Source organism: Balaenoptera ricei, chromosome 8, assembly GCF_028023285.1.
Source record: "Balaenoptera ricei isolate mBalRic1 chromosome 8, mBalRic1.hap2, whole genome shotgun sequence".
Lineage (NCBI taxonomy): Eukaryota > Metazoa > Chordata > Mammalia > Artiodactyla > Balaenopteridae > Balaenoptera > Balaenoptera ricei.
Window position 1 is genome coordinate 57,676,003 of NC_082646.1, and position 20,897 is coordinate 57,696,899.

Genomic DNA, 20,897 nt, shown 5'->3' on the forward strand with positions numbered 1-20,897 from the left:
ACCGCAGTCTCATGATAAAGAGACATGAATAAAAAAAATTCCTATAAGAAAAACAGCCATGAAATAATAAGTGAAATTCAGCTTCATGTTTGGAAGACATAGGGAGCGGCAAAGGGACTATTTTGAAGGGACCAGTCATTTTGTGTGCTTGTAATAGCAGAAGTCAGGCCTAATATTGACTGCTTTTTTTTTTTTTTTTTTTTTTTTTGGCTGTGTTGGGTCTTCGTTTCTGCGCGAGGGCTTTCTGCAGTTGCGGAGAGCGGGCCCACTCTTCATCACGGTGCGCGGGCCTCTCACTAACGCGGCCTCTCTCGTTGCGGAGCACAGGCTCCAGACGCGCAGGCTCAGTAGCTGTGGCTCACGGGCCCAGTTGCTCCGCGGCATGTGGGATCTTCCCAGACCAGGGCTCGAACCCGTGTCCCCTGCATCGGCAGGCAGACTCTCAACCACTGCGCCAGCAGGGAAGCCCTTGACTGATCTTTTGATTTTTTTCAAGAGAAGCTAGAACTATGGATTTTTGTGTGGTTTAAAAACTTACAATAACTAGCTTGTTATTTTGTTTTAAATACTGTGCAGGCCAAATAAAACAAGTCAGAGACTGCATTTAGCCATTGTTGCAATTTTATGAACTCTGCTTTTTAAAATAGAAAATACTACGGTATGTATTCATAAGTTCAAGAGTCAAAAGTCCATGACCGTCAAACTGGCTGCCTTGTTGGGTAGCCTGCAGCAGTCTGGTTCAGTCTGCAGGTGTAAAGAGAGTGACTATAACAGGCTGATCACCAAGCAGCACTTAGATCACCTGGCAGTTTATCAGTTGCTTAATTGATTATTACTCAAACAGATCTTATTTCGCCCCTCCCCCCCCCCTTTTTTTTTGCTTTCAGTTTTAACTCTGATAATGGAATTCCTTTGAAGAGAAACATACTTAACCTTTTATCATCTGAACTTTTAATAAAAAGTAGACATACAGGGGGGGAATTAAAAAAAAAAAAAGGTAGACATACAATAAAAGAAAGCTTCTAACAGAGGAAAACTTGAAGGTTCTTTAAGCCTAAAAAAAAAAGCTGTTAATTCCTAAACAGATTGTAACATTATAAAGTATTTAATGTTTCTTTATAATCTTCAATTTTCCTTTAGTCTTGATGACAGAGAATATTTTTTTGTATTGAAGTAGAAGTTTAAAGATGGTATTTGGCTGTATTTGACCTTGGGCAAAGCAGTAAACCCCCTTCTAGACTTCATTTCCTTATCTGTTAAATGGAGATTAAAAATACATGCCCTACCTACTTCATAAGGTAGCTGTTCAGTCAGATGAGAATGTGAAAAGCTTATACTTTGTATGAGTGCTTTATTCTACTAAAGAATGACAGTTTGCCTAAAGCTAGTGAGATTGTCTATTTAGAGAAAATATTTTAGATTAGAATATATTTAAAATTCAGGAACCCCCTTGAGTATGAGTAGGTATATAATCTACTTCCAAAAGCAACTTTCCTATTGAAAGATGACACTGCTGATGGTATCACTGTGTGAGGTAGTGGCTGAAAAGTATCCTCTCTCCAGTTTTGTAAGCATGACTGTTTGTACTTTGGTTAAAAATCTTGTTCATTCAAGTGACACATGATACACATACTCTTTCTTGGTCCTACCATCACCTTCCCTTCCCTTCTCACCCTGTACTCAATTTCTTTTTCATCAAAATTAACAATTATCACTTGAGATTTATATTTAAAGAGTCTTTTCTAGCAGCATTTAATACACGCTTAAAAGAACAAGTCTTAACTGAAAAACACAGGATACCTTATTTTCACAGTAATTTTTTTTAAGTCCCAGTGATGAAAACTCTAAGGCAGTTTCTTCAAAGGAAGATAACATTGACGAATCCAGTGCAGCCAGTGTGTGAGTATTAGGTGATAAAATCTTTATCACATCCATCTTGACTGTCCTGAAACTTAGTCTTTTAGAATAGTTACTCCTTTTTATTAATTGTATGGTTGTTATACAGCCATGGAAGGAAAAAACTGAACATCAAAATCATCAGCAATATACCTGAAAGAAAAATACAGTAAAAACAAAACAATCCCTAAGGAAGTTCATAATCATTCAGTGGTTATAATTTAAGATTATATACAATTACATACCTAGAGATTTGTAGAGCTATGTTTAAAAGAATTAGCTACATCAATTCTACATGAAACATGTAGGTATTTTAAAATATAATATTCTCATATTATTTTTCTTCAACCATGAATCCTTAAAAACAGTATGTACTTGGAAAAACCAGTAGGATCTAAACAGTGAATTCAAAGGATAAATAAAATAGATCTGGAGTTCTAGTTCTGGCTCCATTACTGACTTGCTGAGTGAGAAACTCTGGACTTGGGTCTCCATTTTAGTCTCAACCATTAATAGCTTTTAGAGCTGTATTAATAAGCAAAGTATCTGAAAGAAAACTTCAGTTGACATTTTAAATCTTAAATATAAATGTTTTTTAAAAAATCACATATTAGCACATCTTCATTTTTGAGGTCATGCCAGATAAATCTAAACTAGCATATATATATATGTAAAAAATGTGATTTTTTTTTAAAAACATTTTTTAAGATTTAAAATTTTTCAGTGGGAAATAGGGACAGAAGAGATTTAGGCACAGGACTCAAATCACTGTCTAACAGAGAAGTCTGCAATGGTTAATGTTTTTATCTGAAGGTATGTAGGCTTAAAGCTCGAAATCAGTTTAAACTTAGATTAAGAATGTGTTTTTGTCACATGCAGATTTGATAGTTTACTCCTGTTTGCTAACAAGAGGAAACCTTAAGGTTTGACTAGCATTTGGATAGCTTAACATATTTTTGAAAGATGAATCTGATTTGCAACCAAAGGCTTTAGATTTTTAAAAAGTCAGAAACAATCTGTTAATAAATCCACAAAATTTGACATATTCTTTATAAAGTCAGAGCTAGAAAATAAGACATTACATTTAAAACTTTCTAAAAATGGAGTTGCAGTTTCATAGAAGCAAATAGAATTTGCTAATTTTTATTATATGAAATGTGTAAGCTAGAGAATTTATATACATTCTTATAGTCACATTTCTAACATTTTATTAATTGGGGAAGATGGCAGGGCCCATTAAAGGAATTATAATTATCTCCGCTATGAAGAGAAACAAGAAAGAACAAGGACCGTGTCTTCCAAGAATAGTTGGCTCCCTGCTTGGTCAAGAAGGGAAAGAAGATAGGTATCTTGCGATTACTCTCCTCTGTCGCACTCTGTGGCACTGCCTAGTGTTTGTTTGCTTCGACTCCTCATCTCTTAGCTCTTTGAATGACTCTTGTAAAAATAAAATTTATTTTTCTTATCCTTCTTAGAGTTAAATAGTGACCTTACTTCATTTGAGGCCATTTTTTTCCCCAGTGGGAATGTAATTTCAGTGTATGACAAAAGTCAGTGGCAAGCCAGAATTTAGTATTCTAAAAACTGCCATTTAGTCACATGTCTTTTATCCGCATCTATCGAGTTATTTCTATATTGTTTCTCATTCACAAACCTCTTAAAGCAGTATAGGAACGTGGCTCTTTAAATGAAGAACTAGAACAGAAATTTTGTTTGGGTCTGTTTAGAAAAAGCTAGGAGATCCTTAGGTCAACAAAGAAAGAATCTTTGAATGTATATTTTCAACAAGCTAATTAGGGCCATACATAATTGCAAAAAAGTTTGATCCCAATTCCATTTTTAAAAGATCCCTTGAATAGGAAGCAAAGAAATAAAAGTATATTTGTTTTTCATTTGCGTATTTGGATTGTTTTTTGGATAAGGGGTTCTTTAAAATGTTTTGGTAACAGCAACAAGTAATGTTATCTTCCTGTTTGCACCACACTATCATGAAGAGAATATAGTCTGTTTTCCTACCCTACTACTCTCTGGTCTGTATATTTGCTAAAGGGGCAGAAGTGATTGCTCCTTTTTTTTAATCTGTCATGAGACTTTTTTCCAGTATGTTCTTCCAGGAAGAAGTTATCAAGTGATTTAGGCTAGGAAATGTGTTTAATGAAAAAAAAAGTCATGGTCTTTTTACAGAGAATGGCAATGACTTCTGTTTCTTTTTTCTTTTAAAATTATTTTGGAAAGGCCTACTTTTTAGGTTTTTTTCAAGTAGTGAATGACATAATTCCTTAGTATCATGGGCCTACTGTTAAAATTGTAGTTGGAGCACATTAACAAATATATAATGTTAATAATATATGTTCATTTCAAATAAGACATATTAAGAGAATTTTTCCATATAAAAACTTAAGTAGACCGGTCCAATTAGTGACCTTTTTAACTTCTTCATGAACTTCAGTGACCTTTTTTACTTCTTAAAAGTTAAGAGCAGAGAAAATTTAAAGAACTTATTGGAAAATACTAGTAATCAATAGATGAAAAAAAGCTACCATTATTAGCATTTTAAAATACAGGTTTTCTCTGATATTCGTCATGTTTAGGCCTATAGATATTGCTGAGCATAATAGATACTAAATGTGAGGAAAATTCCTAAATGAAAGGAGTGGAAGGTGAATGGAAGGAGTGAAGTATAATGGCTATTCAAACCTGTTATGCCTATGTTCTCTCCTATAAGTACCCTCCTCCCCACCCCCCCCTTTTTTTTAAAGAAATGAGCAACAAGAAACAAAATGCAAACTGGATAAAAAGAAGGATGAACTAACAGAAGGCCAGCTATCCTCATATTCATTTATAGTTATGAATTATAGTCAGGCTTAAAACAGATGACTAAACAAAATCAAGAAATGCTGATAACTTACATAAGGAAATGCATATCATGATTACAGTTATAACTTTTTTATGTTATTTGACCTACCTGAAAAGAGGAATTTTACATATCTGATCCAGATAGAGATAATAGGAATGCAACTTGTGGAAAATTTTAAAACTACATTTATTATAGTTCTGCATTGTTTCATGAGATGCCCTTCTGTAAAATGAGTCAAATGAACTAAATAGTATTTTATTTGGAGCTCACACACTTGAAAAAAACAAATTCCTTTAGCAAAAAAAAAAGATTATTTTTTAATGGAAATAATTACTCCTCACTTTTTTGCCCTCATATCTGAGGGCTTCTTAAAGTGGTATCAGACCTCAAACTGACTATCCTTAACTAGGTAATTTGTTTCTTTGAAGATAAAAGAAGTTTTAAAGGATACTGCACAAAATAAAATGTTATTTCAGGCATAACATTTCCTACCTTTTTTCTTTTCTGTCTGTTCCTACTCTGGCTTTGGAAATTGACATGTTACAGTGACATTCCATATCATATTTAAAAGATTCTAATCTTTTAATCATATTAAATAAAAATATGCTTACCTAAAGAAGGAGCCAGCCAATATACTATAAAAAATTGAAGGAATGCTTCATCAAAACACTTGAAATGTAGTGAAAGTGCCAAAGCTGGATTAAATACAGCTCCTGTTAGACTTCCTCCTGTAATACATTTTAAACAGAATGATACCAAACCATATATCTTACATTTTCTTGCAACTAGAAATACAGGGATTACTAAATGTAACTATTTCATTTTAGGTATTCAAGTATTCTTATTCTGTAATCTTCCTTTGCAGAATCACCTGGCATAGAGAATAAAAATAGATTATAGATTATAATATGCCAGGTGCAAAAAAGCGGGGGTGGGGGGACAAAGGACATTAAGAATTTTAATCCAATGCTTTTCCTATAGTATATTATAAAATGCACATTGAAAGTTAACCTGCTCTGTTATTGTTCCTACAGTTTTATAAAACAGGAGATTTGGCTGCCCTTAACATTCATAAACTTAAATGAATAATAATAAAAATAAAACGAAAGTACATTTAAAATGGGTACAATACCCCAGGATCCTCTTGAGCAGAAGTACCTTTGCTTTGAAAACAAAAAATAAAATGGACCAAAGCATTATCATTGACTCCATTTTTACTTGGCAGCAGAGCCCTGAAGAAGTGACTGAATGGTGTGTGAATTATATCTCAATAACGTGGTTACAAAATTTTTAAAAATAAAAAAAGAAGTCACTGAGTAGTCGTGAAAGGTAAGCACAAATTCTAACTGTTGACTACTTTTCAGGATTCATGGTCCAGCTCTGCACACAGGGTCTCTCTCTCAGATGGGGCCCAGGAGTTTATAGTTCTGGCTACACAGCAAGTAAGGAAAGGCAAAAGAGGTTGGACTGCCTGTCCAGTGGTACTCACCAGAACTGTGGCTCCGCTTTTCAAAACATACTCTAATTGTATCCCTGAGATAGAGACATTTCTGGTGGTTGTTCCATGTGGAAGCTTGGGCACACTTGTCTGCCTCTGACTCAGCCACAGCTACAGATCCGGAGATCTTCACAAATTTTACATGGACATATGCCACTATAGCATGTTAATTGTCTTTATAAAATGCAGTGAAGTAAAATTGAAAATTAAGAGACCCTTTCATAAGATTTCACTAATGAGATTTCACTCCTGATAGGCTGAAAACATTGAAGCTGTGTTGAGGTAAAGATGTTGACACTGAACTGAGTTCACTCCAGGGCTAAGAGTCCTTTTTAGCATACCAGCCTCACAGCATGATTCATATTCATGCCTCAGCAATTATAAATGACATCACATCATGGACCTTCAGGACCACTCTTGAATAGTCACATCCTGGAATGTTAAACCTGCAACTGCCAAGGGCCAACAGAATTGTTTGGTTGGCATGTGGTCATTTCAGCTTAATTCCACAAAAAATTATTGAGTTCTTATGTTCTAGACACCATGGACAAAAAGATAAGGATTCACACAGATCTTTATAATAAAATATAATGTAATATGTGCTGTGATAATATAAGTGACCTGTGATTTTTTTTTTTGGCATTTATCAATAAAAATAGACTGAATCATTGCCCTCATAATTAGTTTGCTTCAGTTTTCCCGTTAGGTCTTTGGTATTTCCATTAGGTCTAAGAACACTGTCAGTCAGTTTTATACCATTCTAAAACTCCAACTACTTCACACTTATCTTCTAACCCTTACATCACCAATTCTGCTCAGTGTGACTTGGTAGAAGCTGCTCCTCCTACCCAGAGGTACAGTCTATTCCCCTGTCTTGGATATGGATTGGCTTTACAACTTGCACTGACAAATAGAATGCAGCAGAAGTGATGCTATGTGAATTCTGAGTGTGAGAAGCAACACTGAGTGAATTCTAGGTTCAGGTCTCAATAAAGCCATCGTCGGTTTCCACTTTTTACTCTCTTGGAACAATGCCCTGACCATGTAAGTGAGTTGGTCTAGGCTGCTGGAGGATGACAGGCCACAGGGAAGAAAACTGAGGCATCTTAGATGGCTGTTGGTACCAACTGCTGGACACGAGTGAAGCACCTTGGCTCTTCCAGACATACCAACTGTCCAGCTATATGATCTCAGGAATTTCCTATCTAATCCACAAAGTCATGAAAAATAATAAATTACTGTTATTTTAAGGATAAGTTAACTGATTCAGAAATCCATTGTGTCAGCAAAAGGCCCAAAATGTGGCATTGGCTTTGATGTTTTAGACTGGGTAATTCTTTGTTGGGAGTTGTCCTTTGCATTGTAGGATTTTTAGCAGCATTCCTAGCCTTTACCCACTAGATGCCAGTTGCACATCCATCTCCCACCTTGTAACAAACAAAAATGTCTCCAGACATTGCTAAAAGTCCCCTGGGGGGGCGGGGGGCAAAATTGTCCCATTGAAAACCACTGTCCTAGAGAACTACTGGTACTTGTATACTAGTAGACACACATAAGGTTGTTTATAGTAGCAATGAACTGGGAAACACCTAAATGTCTATTCAGAAGAAGGTAGCTACATATACAACTTTGTTATTAATTTGGAATACCATTCAGTACTGAAATAACAAGCGAAATCTCTTTACTAATATAGATCTCCAAGATAATATCATTGAACCACACCACTAAAAAAAGCAAACTGCAGAAAGTAAAGTATGATACCTTTCATGTTAACATGAACACATATAATAGTTTCTATAGGGTCCTATCAATATGTATAATAAATGCACATAAGAATTTGGAAGGACACACATATGCACGCACAGGACTACACTGGTGAGAAGAGTAGGCAGGGAAGGAGAGGGGACAGGCATGAAGGATAGCAATCAAAAGTCTCATTGGTAATATTTCCATTTTTTACAAAAATAACACATTCATGTATTGTGTAATTAAATGTGAATTATTTAAAAAGTAAGAATCATCCATCAGGCACAGAACTTACAGAAAATGGCTTTGAAACATAAGTTACTATATATTGATGTCTGGAGGGGAGAAGCCATAACATATGTTGAAGAAGAGGTATCAACAGGGAGATCCAGCTGGCTGACTGCCAAGAGTCTTAGAAGACAGTATGACCTTGGTGAAATTACCACAAAGACTGAGTCCCAAATCTGGTAATTATAGGCACTAATGTTTCTCAGTACTCCTAAAGGGAATCAAATTCTCTGTGACAGAATGACACTAGTTAAAATCATGTAAGACTCGTGTAAAAGCTAGAATGTCAATTAACTAATTTATAATGGAAGCTAGGCCTTTCCAGTGACCAGAACATTTGTGCCAGTTATTGTGGGAAGAACTTGGAATACATTATTCTTCATCATAGTCTGAAGAGATAGATAGTATTAGTCTCCATTTTAAAGATGAGGAAACAGACCTAAATTAAGTTATCTCTCCTACGGACACAGTCCAACTCCAAGGCTGTGTGCTTAACCACTATATTATACTGGCATGATAAAAAAAAAAGTTTTGGACCTTCGTTTGAAGCTGTTTTTCATTTGTAAATTGGCACCTATTTCATATGGTTATTGTATTAAAAATGAACGTATGTATAGGACTTAGTTCCCTTCTCCTTTGACAAATAATCTTACCCAAATTCTTTGTGACTTAGAAGGATACAAAAACCTCCTGAATGGAGTAATGAAATGAAGTAAAAATACAGTTACTTCAAACAATATATTAGGCTTATTTTGAAAGCTCTTAGACATAAAATATGGAATACCCAGATATGTATTACTTCTTTCTATTTTTAAATGAATAGAGTATTTGCTAATTCATTCATTCACTCATTCTAAAAATAATGAGTATTTATTTGTAACAGGCGACACCATGCTAAGTCCTGATTATAACTTATAATGAATAAAACAATTTTAGTCTCTGTACTCATAAAGCTTACTGTCTGGTGGAGGAAGACGGGCATTACATCAGAAAACAAGTATATAATTTAAAATTCTACAAAGGAAATGAACAGGGTACAGTAATAAAGACAACCTATCTGGATATGTAAAATAACAGATTTTTTTCCCAATATGTAATTAATTTAAAAATGAATGCAGTTCTCTCTTACCCTGGTCATTGAACCAAATTCTCCCAAAACCTAAATTAAGGAAGATTTGCTTGAAATTTGCATTAATAGTTTTAACAGCTTTAATATGTTAATAAATCACACAGTTTTTTTTCACTTTATTTGGGAAGTCAATAAATACATGATAAGTGGTAATGACATCAGTGGCCTCCATCTGCACATCAAAGTGCAGGATGCTAAATCAATAAATACACAATCAGACGCTTGATCATTGGCTATCCAAGGAGCCTGTGGCTACGCTGCTGGACAGTTATGTTCTGTAATCTTAAATTATCAGTTCTTTTGATGTGACCTGTATTAGTGACTTCTGGGTGTCCTCAAAATGCAAGTGATTAAAGAAATATCCCAGCATGCAACTTAGCCAAACCAGTACTAATAGTATCTTAGAAGTTTAAAAAAAAAAAAAGAGAGAGAAAGACATATCAAAGTAACTTGTAACGATGCCTGATTTAGCAGATGCTTCCCCTGACTTTCCTTCCCTATCCATTCTTAACTCCTTCCTACAAAAGCCTCACCTCTGCCGGGTAAGACACACACTCAGCTAGTCCCCAAACAGTTCACTCTATTTAGAATAACTGATCTAAAGTTATGACTTATATCCATAGAAAAAATGAGGAGTGACATGGCTTAGTGCAGCACTTCCCAAAGTATGTTCTCTTCTGCTACACACTCCTAGACAAATGGATTCCGTAAGTTTGAAAAACTGTGTTCCACATGCTCCTCTTGGTGGAGTTTCACAATAAACAGTAGCATAGTAAAGGCTCTGTGAAGTCTTAAATTAGAAAATCTGTTTAATCCAGTGTTTGCCAAATTTATTTGGCAACAGAATCCTTTTGTAACAAATTTTTTTAAGTTATGCTAAAATATACATAACATAAAATATGCCATTTTAACCATTTAAAAGTGTATATTCATGGCATTAGTTACAGTCACAATGTTCAATCATCACCACAATTTCCAAAACTTTTCCATCACCCCAAGCAGAAACTCTGTACCCATTAAACAAAAAGTCCCTATTCCTCCCTGGTACCCAGCCCATGGTAACCTCTATTCTACTTTCTGACTCTATGAATTTGCCTATTCTGAATATTTCATGTAAGTGGAGTCATATAACATTTGTCCCTTTGTGTCTGGCTTATTTTGCTTAGCATAATGTTTTCAAGGTTCATTCCTATTGTATGTATCAGAACTTCATTCCTTTTCATGGCTGAACAACATTCAATTGTATGTATATATTTTTGTTACTTTTGAGGAATATGCTGTAGAAATGCTGATAATGAAATGAGTATAAGCTTTAGTGTCAGTTTAAATCATGGTTCCAGAACATTCTAGCTGTGTGACCTTGGACAGGTCATTTCACTTTTCTGAGCCTCACTTACATAAAAATGGGAATAATGTATTCATCAGTGGGTTGCTGTAAGGATTAACTAGGATAACTCATATAAATTTCCTACATGCTTGGCATGTTGCCCAATGAATATTCTTATCTCCCTTATATTGGCAGAAAAGGAAGATCATAATAGGGTATCAATTTCTGTAACAGTAGTAAATAATTGTTAGGTTCTGTCCCTGCAAACAGTCTCCAGCACTGCCCAATATTGTACCCACTAGCCACATATGGCTATTGAGTACTTGAAATGTGGCTATAGCAACTGAAGTAGTAAATATTTAATTTTAGTTGATTTATACCTAAATAACCATATGTGACTAGTGGCTACTGAAATGGCCAGAAAAGTCTAGACTGGAGCAGTGGTTCTCAGCCCTGGTTTCATATTGGGATCACCTGGGAAAATTTAAAATCTACTATTGCCTAGGCCCCTTCCCACAGCAATTAAATCTTAATCTTGGCACCCAGATATGGGTATGTTTAAAACACTCCCTAGGTGACTGTAACGCAGAGAGAATGTTGAGAACCACTGCTGTAGTGATCCCTTCACTCTCTCCTCCTCCCCTACCAATTAGTATCCTCATTTCAGCAATGTCTAGGTCAATAATGTGAGGGGAAGAAAGAGAGCAGTGTTTTTTGACACCTTAAATTGTTATTTTATGGGTTCTTTCTAATAACTCTCCTTATATTTACGTATAACTTCAATTATTATCTTGTTTCTCTTCTCTCAAAATCTTTGTCACTTATAAAATAGGTATTGGCTAATATTATATACAGTATTATTATGAAATCATAAATATGTATTAAAAGTACAAAAGGAAGAATACTAATTTAAGGATAATCAAGAGAGGGAGGAGGAACTGTGTATAACATTTTATTAACTTAAAACATCTTTTAAATGTTTACCACTTCTAATTATGTAAGTACAGAGCTAAATTGTGGCATAACTTTTTTCAAGGGATGTTTTTGCTTTGGCCCAAACCTAAAACTTTAATAAGAAACTACTCACCAACCCCTCAAATATGCATAAATCCTTCCTTCTCTCCTATACCATTTATTTCCATCTGTCTCTCCAAAAAAAATGGTACTAGATCTAAAGAAGTTGAAATGGATTGCAGATTCTTTCATTTCTACCTAGGAAGTCGAGCGTATGTTTCAAAGTCCTTATCTTGAGGTTTGCGTCTACTCATAGTTTCCCTTTCAATGGGCAGAAGACTGACTCTTACTACTAATTCCTTTTATTAGATTCCTGCCTCCAAAACATTTTAGAATTCAGATATAGTCCTAATGAAATATTTTGTTGTGATCATTTAAAATAACACACTTCATCATCAAACTTTTGTTTTTTGGATTTTCTTGTCCCATTTAGAATATTCAGATTATCCACTAAATCTGAGATCTGTCAAGGTAAACAAATGGTTTACAAGAAATCAACAGATTCTCAAGAATTATTAGTTTTTAAAAAGCATCTTTGATTTCAAGCACGTTTTGATTTTAAAACACATCTTTCTTGATAGGCCATTAAAAATTCACTTATAACTCAAGATGAATTATTAAGGAGATAAGAAATGATTTTAAGTAATTTTGTAGAAAAAGAACTAAGAAATAGAACTACAGAATTTCTACTTCCCACTCTTACTACTAACCAATCAGGTAGCTTGTGCTTTAAATTGGAAGGAACTTTTGACACCCAGGATCATGTTTCAGTGAGAGTCTCAGAAAGGATCTATACCAAGTTGGCAAGAGGTAGCTGACGTTATCTTTCCTTTCTACCATTACAACAATCCCTTTGTAGGATATTTGAACCCTTGGCAATATCTCACATGATCTCACTTTCAGCACATAAGTGGCTTTCTCTGGGTGTTAAAAAAAAAAAAAAAGCACTGAATGGAGGATCAATATTTCGACCCTATCGGTAAAGAATGAGCTGCAAAATGATTAGAATTACGGAGATACCAATTTTGACATCACAGGGGCATAATGGTTTAAAATGTATCTTGGCAAAGAACTTAGAGCCTCAAGTCATAGAAGCTCCGGACATGCCAAGTGTTTTGTGGGAATAACAAACCTGCATAGACCAAAAAGGTGATGAGTGCTGACAGCAGGTGGATACGAAGCTTGGTTCGGACCTCCTGGAAGTGCAGCAAAGCGCTGTGGAAGATAAAGGAGGAGACGGCCTCTATGATGACCGCTTTGGGCAAGTCCACTTGGATGGGATTCCTGCAAGCGAAGCTCCTCTCGCTGACGTGATACTTGGTCAGTCCCAGGCTCCACAGGGCGCCCATGCAGTACCTGCTGCACAGGGCACCAATCAGCTGAGCTAACAGCCTCATCGCACCCGTCTCAGCGGACATTCCCCCCAGCATCATCTGCATCATCACGCCGCACGGGTTGCTGGAGGTGCCCACCAGAGTCAGGCCATGCACCAACGAGAAGAAGTAGGTTAGCGTCAGCGGCCAGGTGGGGTGCAGGGGTTCCTGCTCGCTCAGCACTTGCAGCTCATGGGTGCAGAAGCAGAGCTGGAACGTGGCCAGAAACTCCAAGACGAAGGCGTGGGCAGTGGGCCTGTTCAGCTGCTGCCGGGTGACCACGCGGGCCAGCCCCATGAACAGCACGATCGACAGCATCAGCCCCAGCGAGGTACAGGTGTCCTGCATCTCGGGCCAGAGGCCCCGCAGCGCCGTCATGGCTCTCTCAACACCAGGCTGGGATCCCTGCTCTGGCTCGGCAGGAGGCGGTGTATGGGCCGGAGTCCTAAGTCCTCAGCCCCGCCCCCTCACGCCCCTCGGGGCGGGCCGACTCTAGGCTTGCTGGAGGCACCGGGGGCGCTATGCGGAAGGACTCCTCCCCTCCCCGGCTCTGAGCTAGGGTGTTGTTACCAGAGCCGGGGAGGAGGGGCGACGAGGACACCTCTGCGAGAGCACCGGCTGAGGGGCCAACGGTCAGCAGGAGCCGGACACGCACACGTCCTCGCCGCTTCCCTCAGGGACTGGAAGCAGGCGCGGGTGGGGCGGGGAGTGGAGGGACGGTGCGCGTCCGGAGGCCATTGCGCATGCGCGCGGCGGCCCGTGCGCCTTTGCGAGAGGCTAGACTTGGGACCGCCGGACCCCCGGCGACGCCGGGCGCGCTTCTCCCAGCGCTGAGCGGGAGGGAGCGCGCCCCTTGCGCTTTGACAGGTGCTTTGACGTGGGAACCTTGAGGTGTTTTCCTTACCCGCTCTTAAAACTGTAAAGCCGGCAGCCTGGAAAGACCGCTAAAGCTCATCTCGACCAACCACCTCGTTTTTAATTTGTGGGGCGACTGAGAAGACGGGAAGTGACGGAGGTGCAGCGCGGAGGTCGGGGGTGGGGCTGGGTGGTGGTTTGGGGGGAGTAGATTTCAGAGCGAACCAGGGCTTGACCTGTGTGAAGAAGGGCAGGCAACTGGGTCTTCTTGAGCCTTAGTTTTTTTCACCTGCCTGTGACGTTTACCTCGTAGAGTTGTGGGTCAGACGACCCACCTCATCGATTTGTTTTTTAAAAAGCATGGAAGGCAAGTAGCACAGAGCCTGGCAGACAGGAAATGTTCAAGAAGTGCTAGGCTGAAGTTGAAAGAGGACATCTTGCCACCACCCCTCACTCACAACAGCTCGCCCACCTTGGGCGGCCTTTTGTGGGTGCAGCTGGGAGGGAATGTCTGGGATTCCTCAGACCTTGCACCTGTCGTGGTTTTCTGCTAATGGAATGGGTGTCATGGTTTAGTTGGGGGAGAGGGGTGCAAATTTCTCAGCACTCTCCAGCCTCAGTTCTGCCTCCCCTGGGCTCTGCTGAGACACAAGTCCACATTTCTGAGGGCTGGAGAGAAGTGAGAGAAGAGCTAAAATGAGAGGAATAATTAGCCCGAGCTTCAAGTGATAGAGCGCTTGGAAGGTGTTCTTGAAACCACTAGGTGGCATCTCTGGGGGGCTCCAAGGAGCCCGGGTCCTTTCTGTCTCGTCACGGAAAGAATTCAGCCAGAGGCAAAGTGATAGATAAGAAGTGATTTATTAGAATAGGATGCTTGTGAGGCTTACAAGTGGGCAGGCGAGAGGATGCTGTGCCCTGAGAACTTAGTGGGCTACAATTTTATAATCAAAGGAAAAGTGGGGAGGGGGGAAAAACCCACCTTCTTCCTCATTCTTCAGTAGACGCCAAGCTTCCATCATCAGCTCCTCCTGCAGGTTGGGCAGGGGAGTTTTCTTGTCCCTACATGGTCAAGCCAGGACTGTCATGGCACTATGGAAAAATTATTTCAGGTCTCAGTACAGTGAGGGTCTTTCACTTTGAAATGTCACTTTTCCATAAAGTATTGTTTTTTATGTGTGCAGAGAGTATGTCCTAGGGGTCATTAACTTACTGAGTTCACTGGGCAGGATGTGAGTCTCATGCCACCATTGTTTTATTGTTTTGGGTCATGTCTCCTGCTTCTGCTGCATGGTTTTGTTGCTACGCAAGCCTGCTTGGTTTCGTGGTTAAGCAAACCTGCTTTCTTGAGTGATCATTAACTTACAGGGGTCTCCCATATTTTTTCTTTACTTACAATCCCCTAGTGGGATTAACTATTTAATTACCTACTTAGTCCCTTTACTCCGTCCCTATCATTCTTGCTGATTCTCCTCAGCTTTCCTTCCCAATCTCAATTTGTCCTCTAATAACTAATGAAAGTTCTCTTCATAACTCCCAAGTTTTCTGTGGTGCCAATAGGCATTCTTTGAATTAAAAAGATAAATTCTTTCAGAAAACACACAAACTGTGTAGAAAGAGGAAGTCCTTTCCTCTTTCCTGTGTTGGTGCCTGACCAGGAAAGAATTTAGAGTAAATTAAAACTATTGTCTGCTCACTGCTGTTGAAAGAGGTTGCTTTTAAATCAATACTGTGAGTGTAATGCTTTTATCGCTCCCCTTTACTAGAAGTCACTTGAGTTTTAGTTAATGTGAATATATTTTGTTTACTGCTCTGCTGATAATTCACTTTTACTAGCACAAGCCATGTAGAAAACTAGCCTTTTGGACTTTGATTAGAAATTTTAATAACATTATAATATACATTGTTATTAAAAGGATTTTGGTTATTCTTTCAATTAAAGAACAAGGCGAAAATAAACCCAATTAATTACTTGTGATTATTTCACATCACATGAATCTCTGTTTTCAGAAACAAAAAATCACTAATTAATCCACCCCATTTCCTTCAACATAAATGTTTGTTGGTATGGGTGACAGCTGCATCTTGCAAACCCAGATCTCAAAATTCCAGTTCTAAGACCAGTGTCTTCATGAGGAAGAACGACTCTTCCATAGGTTGGAAGATTAGAAGAGTCTGGCTTCCTCAGCAATGTTGGCCCCATTTTTAACCACTTTGCTTCTGTGCATTTCAGAGATATCATGTTTCTGTGAGGCAGGAAGTACATAATACTAGGTTTGGTGAAAGCACTGGATTTAGCATTTGAAAATGAGGGTTTGCATCTTACGCTATGCTTACTGTGAGATCTTGAGGAAATTGTTAAATCATTAAACTTCTCTGAGCTTCAGTTTCCTCATCATAATATTATGGTAAATAACTAATTTAGGGTTTTGTTGTAAAGATTGAATGAGACAATACAGATGAAGTGCTTTGTAAAGGGTTATTACAAATGTTTATTGAGATGTAATTCACATACCATAAAATTCACCCTTTTAAAGTGTACAATTTAGTGGTTTTATTATATTCACAAAGTTGTGTAACCACAAATTATCAATAGTTATTTTGAGTGGTGATTCTTAGAAATGAAGTCCTAAATTTATAATGCGACTGTCTCTATAATCTTTGCCATGAATTATTTAAATATAATATGAAACAGTTATGTCTTATTATTATATACACTGCTTCCTATGTGGAGAGGAAACCCAAACTATAACTTTAAAGAGGTCCATAGCAATCAGTGGATCCTAAAATGGAAGATACTTATCTAGTGCTCTATCACATATAATCAGTTAAATTTTTGTGAGAACTTTTTGCTTCTATCTCAGTAATATGTTTCCTTCCTTCCTTCCTTCCTTCCTTCCTTTCTTTCTTTCCTCCCTCCCTCCCTCCCTCCCTTCCTCCCTCCCTTCTTTCCTTATCTTTTTGGCTGTGCTATGCTGCTTGCTTGGGATCTTAGTTCCCCAACCAAGGATCGAATCTGGGCCCATCAGTGAAAGCACCGTGTCCTAACCACTGGACTGCCAAGGAATTCCCTATCTTCCTGTTAATTCTAATTTCAGTTAAAAAAAAATATTTGTTGAGCCACAGACATTAATAAGACACAGTCTGCCTCAATAACACAATCTTATAATAATATGTGATATTTATTGAGCACTACTTTGTGCCAAACATTGGATATTATTAGCCTTGCTTTACATAGGTCGAGAGAGGATTAAAAAAAAATAGAGCAGATATCATTTAATATGGTGGAAGAAGAAGAGTGCAGGTAAATTAAAATTATTTTAAGGCATCACCAATGCTTTAAATTTGGACTAATTGAATCAGCATATAATGGATAAGATCAGATTTTTACAGAAGTTGGCTTGTTTGAAAAAGCCCTCTAGATTGTCTTTTTCCTTTTGCTCTGATTTCATGTTATGTACTAATTTGACTTCCCATGCTTCTTTTGTCCTCTACATCTATGTCTCTATTTCTGCCTTGCAAACCGGTTCATCTGTACCATTTTTCCTAGATTCCACATATATACGTTACTATACGGTATTTGTTTTTCTCTTTCTGACTTACATCACTCTGTATGACAGTTTCTAGGTCCATCCATGTCTCTACAAATGACCCAATTTCGTTTTTTTTTTATGGCTGAGTAATATTCCATTGTATACATGTACCACATCTTCTTTATCCATTCGTCTGTCAATGGGCATTTAGGTTGCTTCCATGACCTGGCTATTGTAAATAGTGCTGCAATGAACATTGGCCCATGCTTCTTAATACCAGGAAAAAGAAGCCTTGGAGAGAGGATACAAGAATTTCAACTATCAGGAAAGAATATGATTTACATTAAATAATTAAATGATATTTCAGTTCATGCTTAAGGGACTAAATCATTTTTTTAACTTTTAATTATGAGAATTTTCTAACATATACAAAAGCAGAGGGAATATATAGTAAATTCCTATATAGTTTTCACTATATATACTATTCAATGATTATCAATACTTTGCCAATTTTGTTTCATTTATTCAAAGTTTTGGTGGGGAGGAGGTTGGAGTATTTTAAAGCAAATTCTATACATCTTGTCATTTTTCCTGGATATCTCTTGTGTCCCCCTCCCAGTCCACTCTTTCTCTGCCTCTCATCCCTGCTCTGATTCCCTTGAGGCTTATCTGTACAGAATGCAGATAAGGACTGCATTACCCAATAGCATAAGGACTTCCTTACCCAATAGCATCTAGTTGGGTTCTGCTAATGGATAGTATCACCAGGAGCTTAATACCTTGAGGTACTATTCTTCTGGCTCCCTTTCTGAGGGTTTGTGGCGGCCAGGTGTATCCTTGGACCAAATGTCACAACTTCTTGTCACAAGACTTCTCTGTCTCTGGGTTCTGATAACCACACCCTTTCCTCACCCCTAGGCGTAGGGGTGTTAACAGTTGTTGTTACTAGTCCAGGGGTACTGTGTTATCCCTTCTAGTTTCCCTACAGTCTTCCTGCATCTTTGAAAAGGATCCTTTTTATTAAATTCTCTTTAAATTACCTGATTTGATTAGTACTGTTTTCTACTAGAAACCTGACTGAAACGTCATTTTACACATAAATACTTGAGGGTGCATCCCTAATTGATAAAGATTTATTTTTAAAAAAGTAAACACTATGTTACTATCACATGTAACAAATTAACGATACTTTCTAAATATCATTTAATACCCAGTCCAAATTCACATTTCTCCAATTGACTAAAAACACGTCTTTTGGTTTAAGATCCAAACAAAACCCATTCTTTAAAAATTATTGTGCCTCTTAGTTTTCTTTAGTCTATGTTGTTGATTTATTGGAGAAACCAAGTCATTTGTTCTGTAAAATGTCCCACATTCTGGATTTGGCTGACTGCTTCTACATGGTGTCATTTAACTTTTTCCTCTATCCCTTGCATTTCCTTCAAACTGGTGGCTACATTTAAATGTTTAATTAAGTTTAGTTTCTTTCTTTTCTATTTTTTTAAGGCAAAATACTTCATAAGTGTCACTGTGTACTTAAGGCATATAATGTATGCCTACTTTTGGTAATACTAAGATTGATCAAGTGGTTTATAAATATACCATCAGTCTTCCACTTTTTAGTATCCATTATTTTCATAGCTCTATTAACTTATTAGGGGTTGAAAATTAGTGATTTTCTGAATCCCTCATTCCTTTTCCTTTATCAGCTGAATTTCTTCTATAAAGAAGAATTTTCCCTTAGTAACAATTTGGTCACTCTAAAATTCAGTTTGTAAAGGAAATCCAGGATTTAATCAATATCCTTTATTAATATTCAGAATAATGAGTTAGTGCCCCAGCAGCCTTTAATTATGACTAATTACCTTGTTACCATGATGAACTCATGGATTTTTATATATTTGATATGTTTCAATACATTTAATCATTATTATTTTTGATATGCTATTTATTATTTCTATGTTAGGTCAGTGAGGGCCCCTTTTCATTGATTCCTTTAGGCCTTTATTGGATTTTATTAGTGTGATAAAGTTTAACTTTAGGAGAAGAGAGAGCTCAACTCTGGGTACTGATCCACTTGTGTTTTCAGACCTGCAACACTGAGAAATAACCCTAGACAGTGGTGGATTCATCAAGGTGACCCTCAATAGAGACCAGTCATCTAGCCTCCCTTGCTTATACATTCAGTTATTCACTCAATAAATGTTTTTTTTGAGGACCTACTCAGTGTAGCATACCCTGTTAGCTTTGGTGAAATAACAGTGAAGATGTAGTCCTTGATTTTACCTAGCTTACAAGAGGGAACAAAAGGGAGAAGAAAAACTAAAATATAGTGTAAAACTACTATGGTTAAAGGAGGACATTACTCTGTAGGAGCACAGGGAAGGGCCTCCTACTCAAACTTAAGGAAAGGCTCCTTGGAAAAAGAGTCATTCTAGCTGATCCCTTTAGGATAAGTAGGAGCTAAAAGGTCAAGAGAAAGGAAAGAGAGACAGAGCCACTGCAGTTTGTCAAATCCCGGAGAGAAAGCCCAGGGTGGTCAGGGTACTCTAGGCTGGGGTGTGAAGAGGGAAGTAGCAAGACATCAAGGTTAAATGAGATAATGCTGTACTGGTTAAGTACTAAAAAGTACTTAGTACATGGCCAGCACATAGTTAGTGCTTAATAAAGGCTAATATATAAAAATAGAGTTCAAGCAGATGAAAGTTATATAATGATGAATTTTGCACTGAGGCCTCACATAAGATAAAGAGAAATGAAGGCGGAAGAAAACCTCACCAAAATTTAGAATTACGTTACAGTGGCATCTGTAAACAGAGAGGGAGATGGGATGTTTAAGAGCTTGTAAAGGCAAGTCCTTTGGCTTGATGTTATCAGGGACAGAAACTTTAAAACTCTGAACGTTAGGGAAGAGATTTGAGTCATTACATTAAAAAAACTATTTTGTAACAATCTCAAACTTACAGAAAAGTTGCAAGTATATACAAAGAACGGTTTCTTCCTGAACCATTTGAAAGCAAGTTGCTGATATTATTATGATGTCCCATTAACCCAAATATTTTAGTGTTTATTCCCTCAAAAAACAACATTCTCCTATGTAACCACAATAAGATCAACTAAATCAGAAAATTAACATTCTTTACATTTCTACCGTCTATCTCTCAGACTCCATTCAAGTTTGGCCAATAGCCCCAGCACTGTCCTTTATAGTAAAAGGATTCAGTTCAGAATCATGCATTGCATTTACTCATTATGTCTCATTAATCTCCTTCAGTCCGGAAAAGTTCCTCAGTCCCTCCTTGACTTTCAGACCTTGACAGTTTTGAGGATTACAGGTCAGTTACTTTGTAGCACCTCTCTGAATTTGGGTTTGTCTGATGTTGC

General features: G+C 37.5%; 1 protein-coding gene and 1 long non-coding RNA gene across 9 annotated transcripts in view; one reads left to right on the forward strand and one right to left on the reverse strand.

Annotated features, from left to right (window-relative positions):
• Positions 1–980: 980 nt before the first annotated feature.
• Positions 981–13,805, reverse strand: AQP11 (aquaporin 11). The gene is made up of 3 exons (XM_059930746.1): positions 12,888–13,805; positions 5,365–5,481; positions 981–2,049 (listed from the first exon to the last, which is right to left on the reverse strand). Exons 1-3 carry the CDS (start codon positions 13,504–13,506, stop codon positions 1,970–1,972), a joined length of 816 nt encoding a protein of 271 aa, XP_059786729.1. The 5' UTR covers positions 13,507–13,805; the 3' UTR covers positions 981–1,969.
• The window catches only part of LOC132370548 (uncharacterized), a 94,285-nt gene continuing 87,003 nt past the window's right edge, over positions 13,616–20,897 (forward strand). For 5 of the 8 annotated variants that reach the window (XR_009504612.1, XR_009504614.1, XR_009504615.1 and 2 more), the window contains exon 1: positions 13,616–14,143. This is a non-coding gene — a long non-coding RNA (uncharacterized LOC132370548). Of the gene's footprint in view, positions 14,157–20,897 lie in introns of all 8 variants that reach the window. The other 3 variants (XR_009504613.1, XR_009504611.1, XR_009504618.1) reach the window with 3 other exon arrangements.

What these genes read in the sequence shown, in the direction of transcription:
- AQP11 (XM_059930746.1), bottom strand. Translation starts at nt 13,506, where the DNA reads ATGACGGCGCTGCGGGGCCTCTGGCCCGAGATGCAGGACACCTGTACC. An exon ending in CACCTTTTTGGTCTATGCAG is followed by an intron (nt 5,482 to 12,887) that starts GTTTGTTATTCC and finishes AATGTATTACAG; the next exon opens with GAGGAAGTCTAACAGGAGCT. An exon ending in TTGGCTGGCTCCTTCTTTAG is followed by an intron (nt 2,050 to 5,364) that starts GTAAGCATATTT and finishes TTTTTCTTTCAG; the next exon opens with GTATATTGCTGATGATTTTG.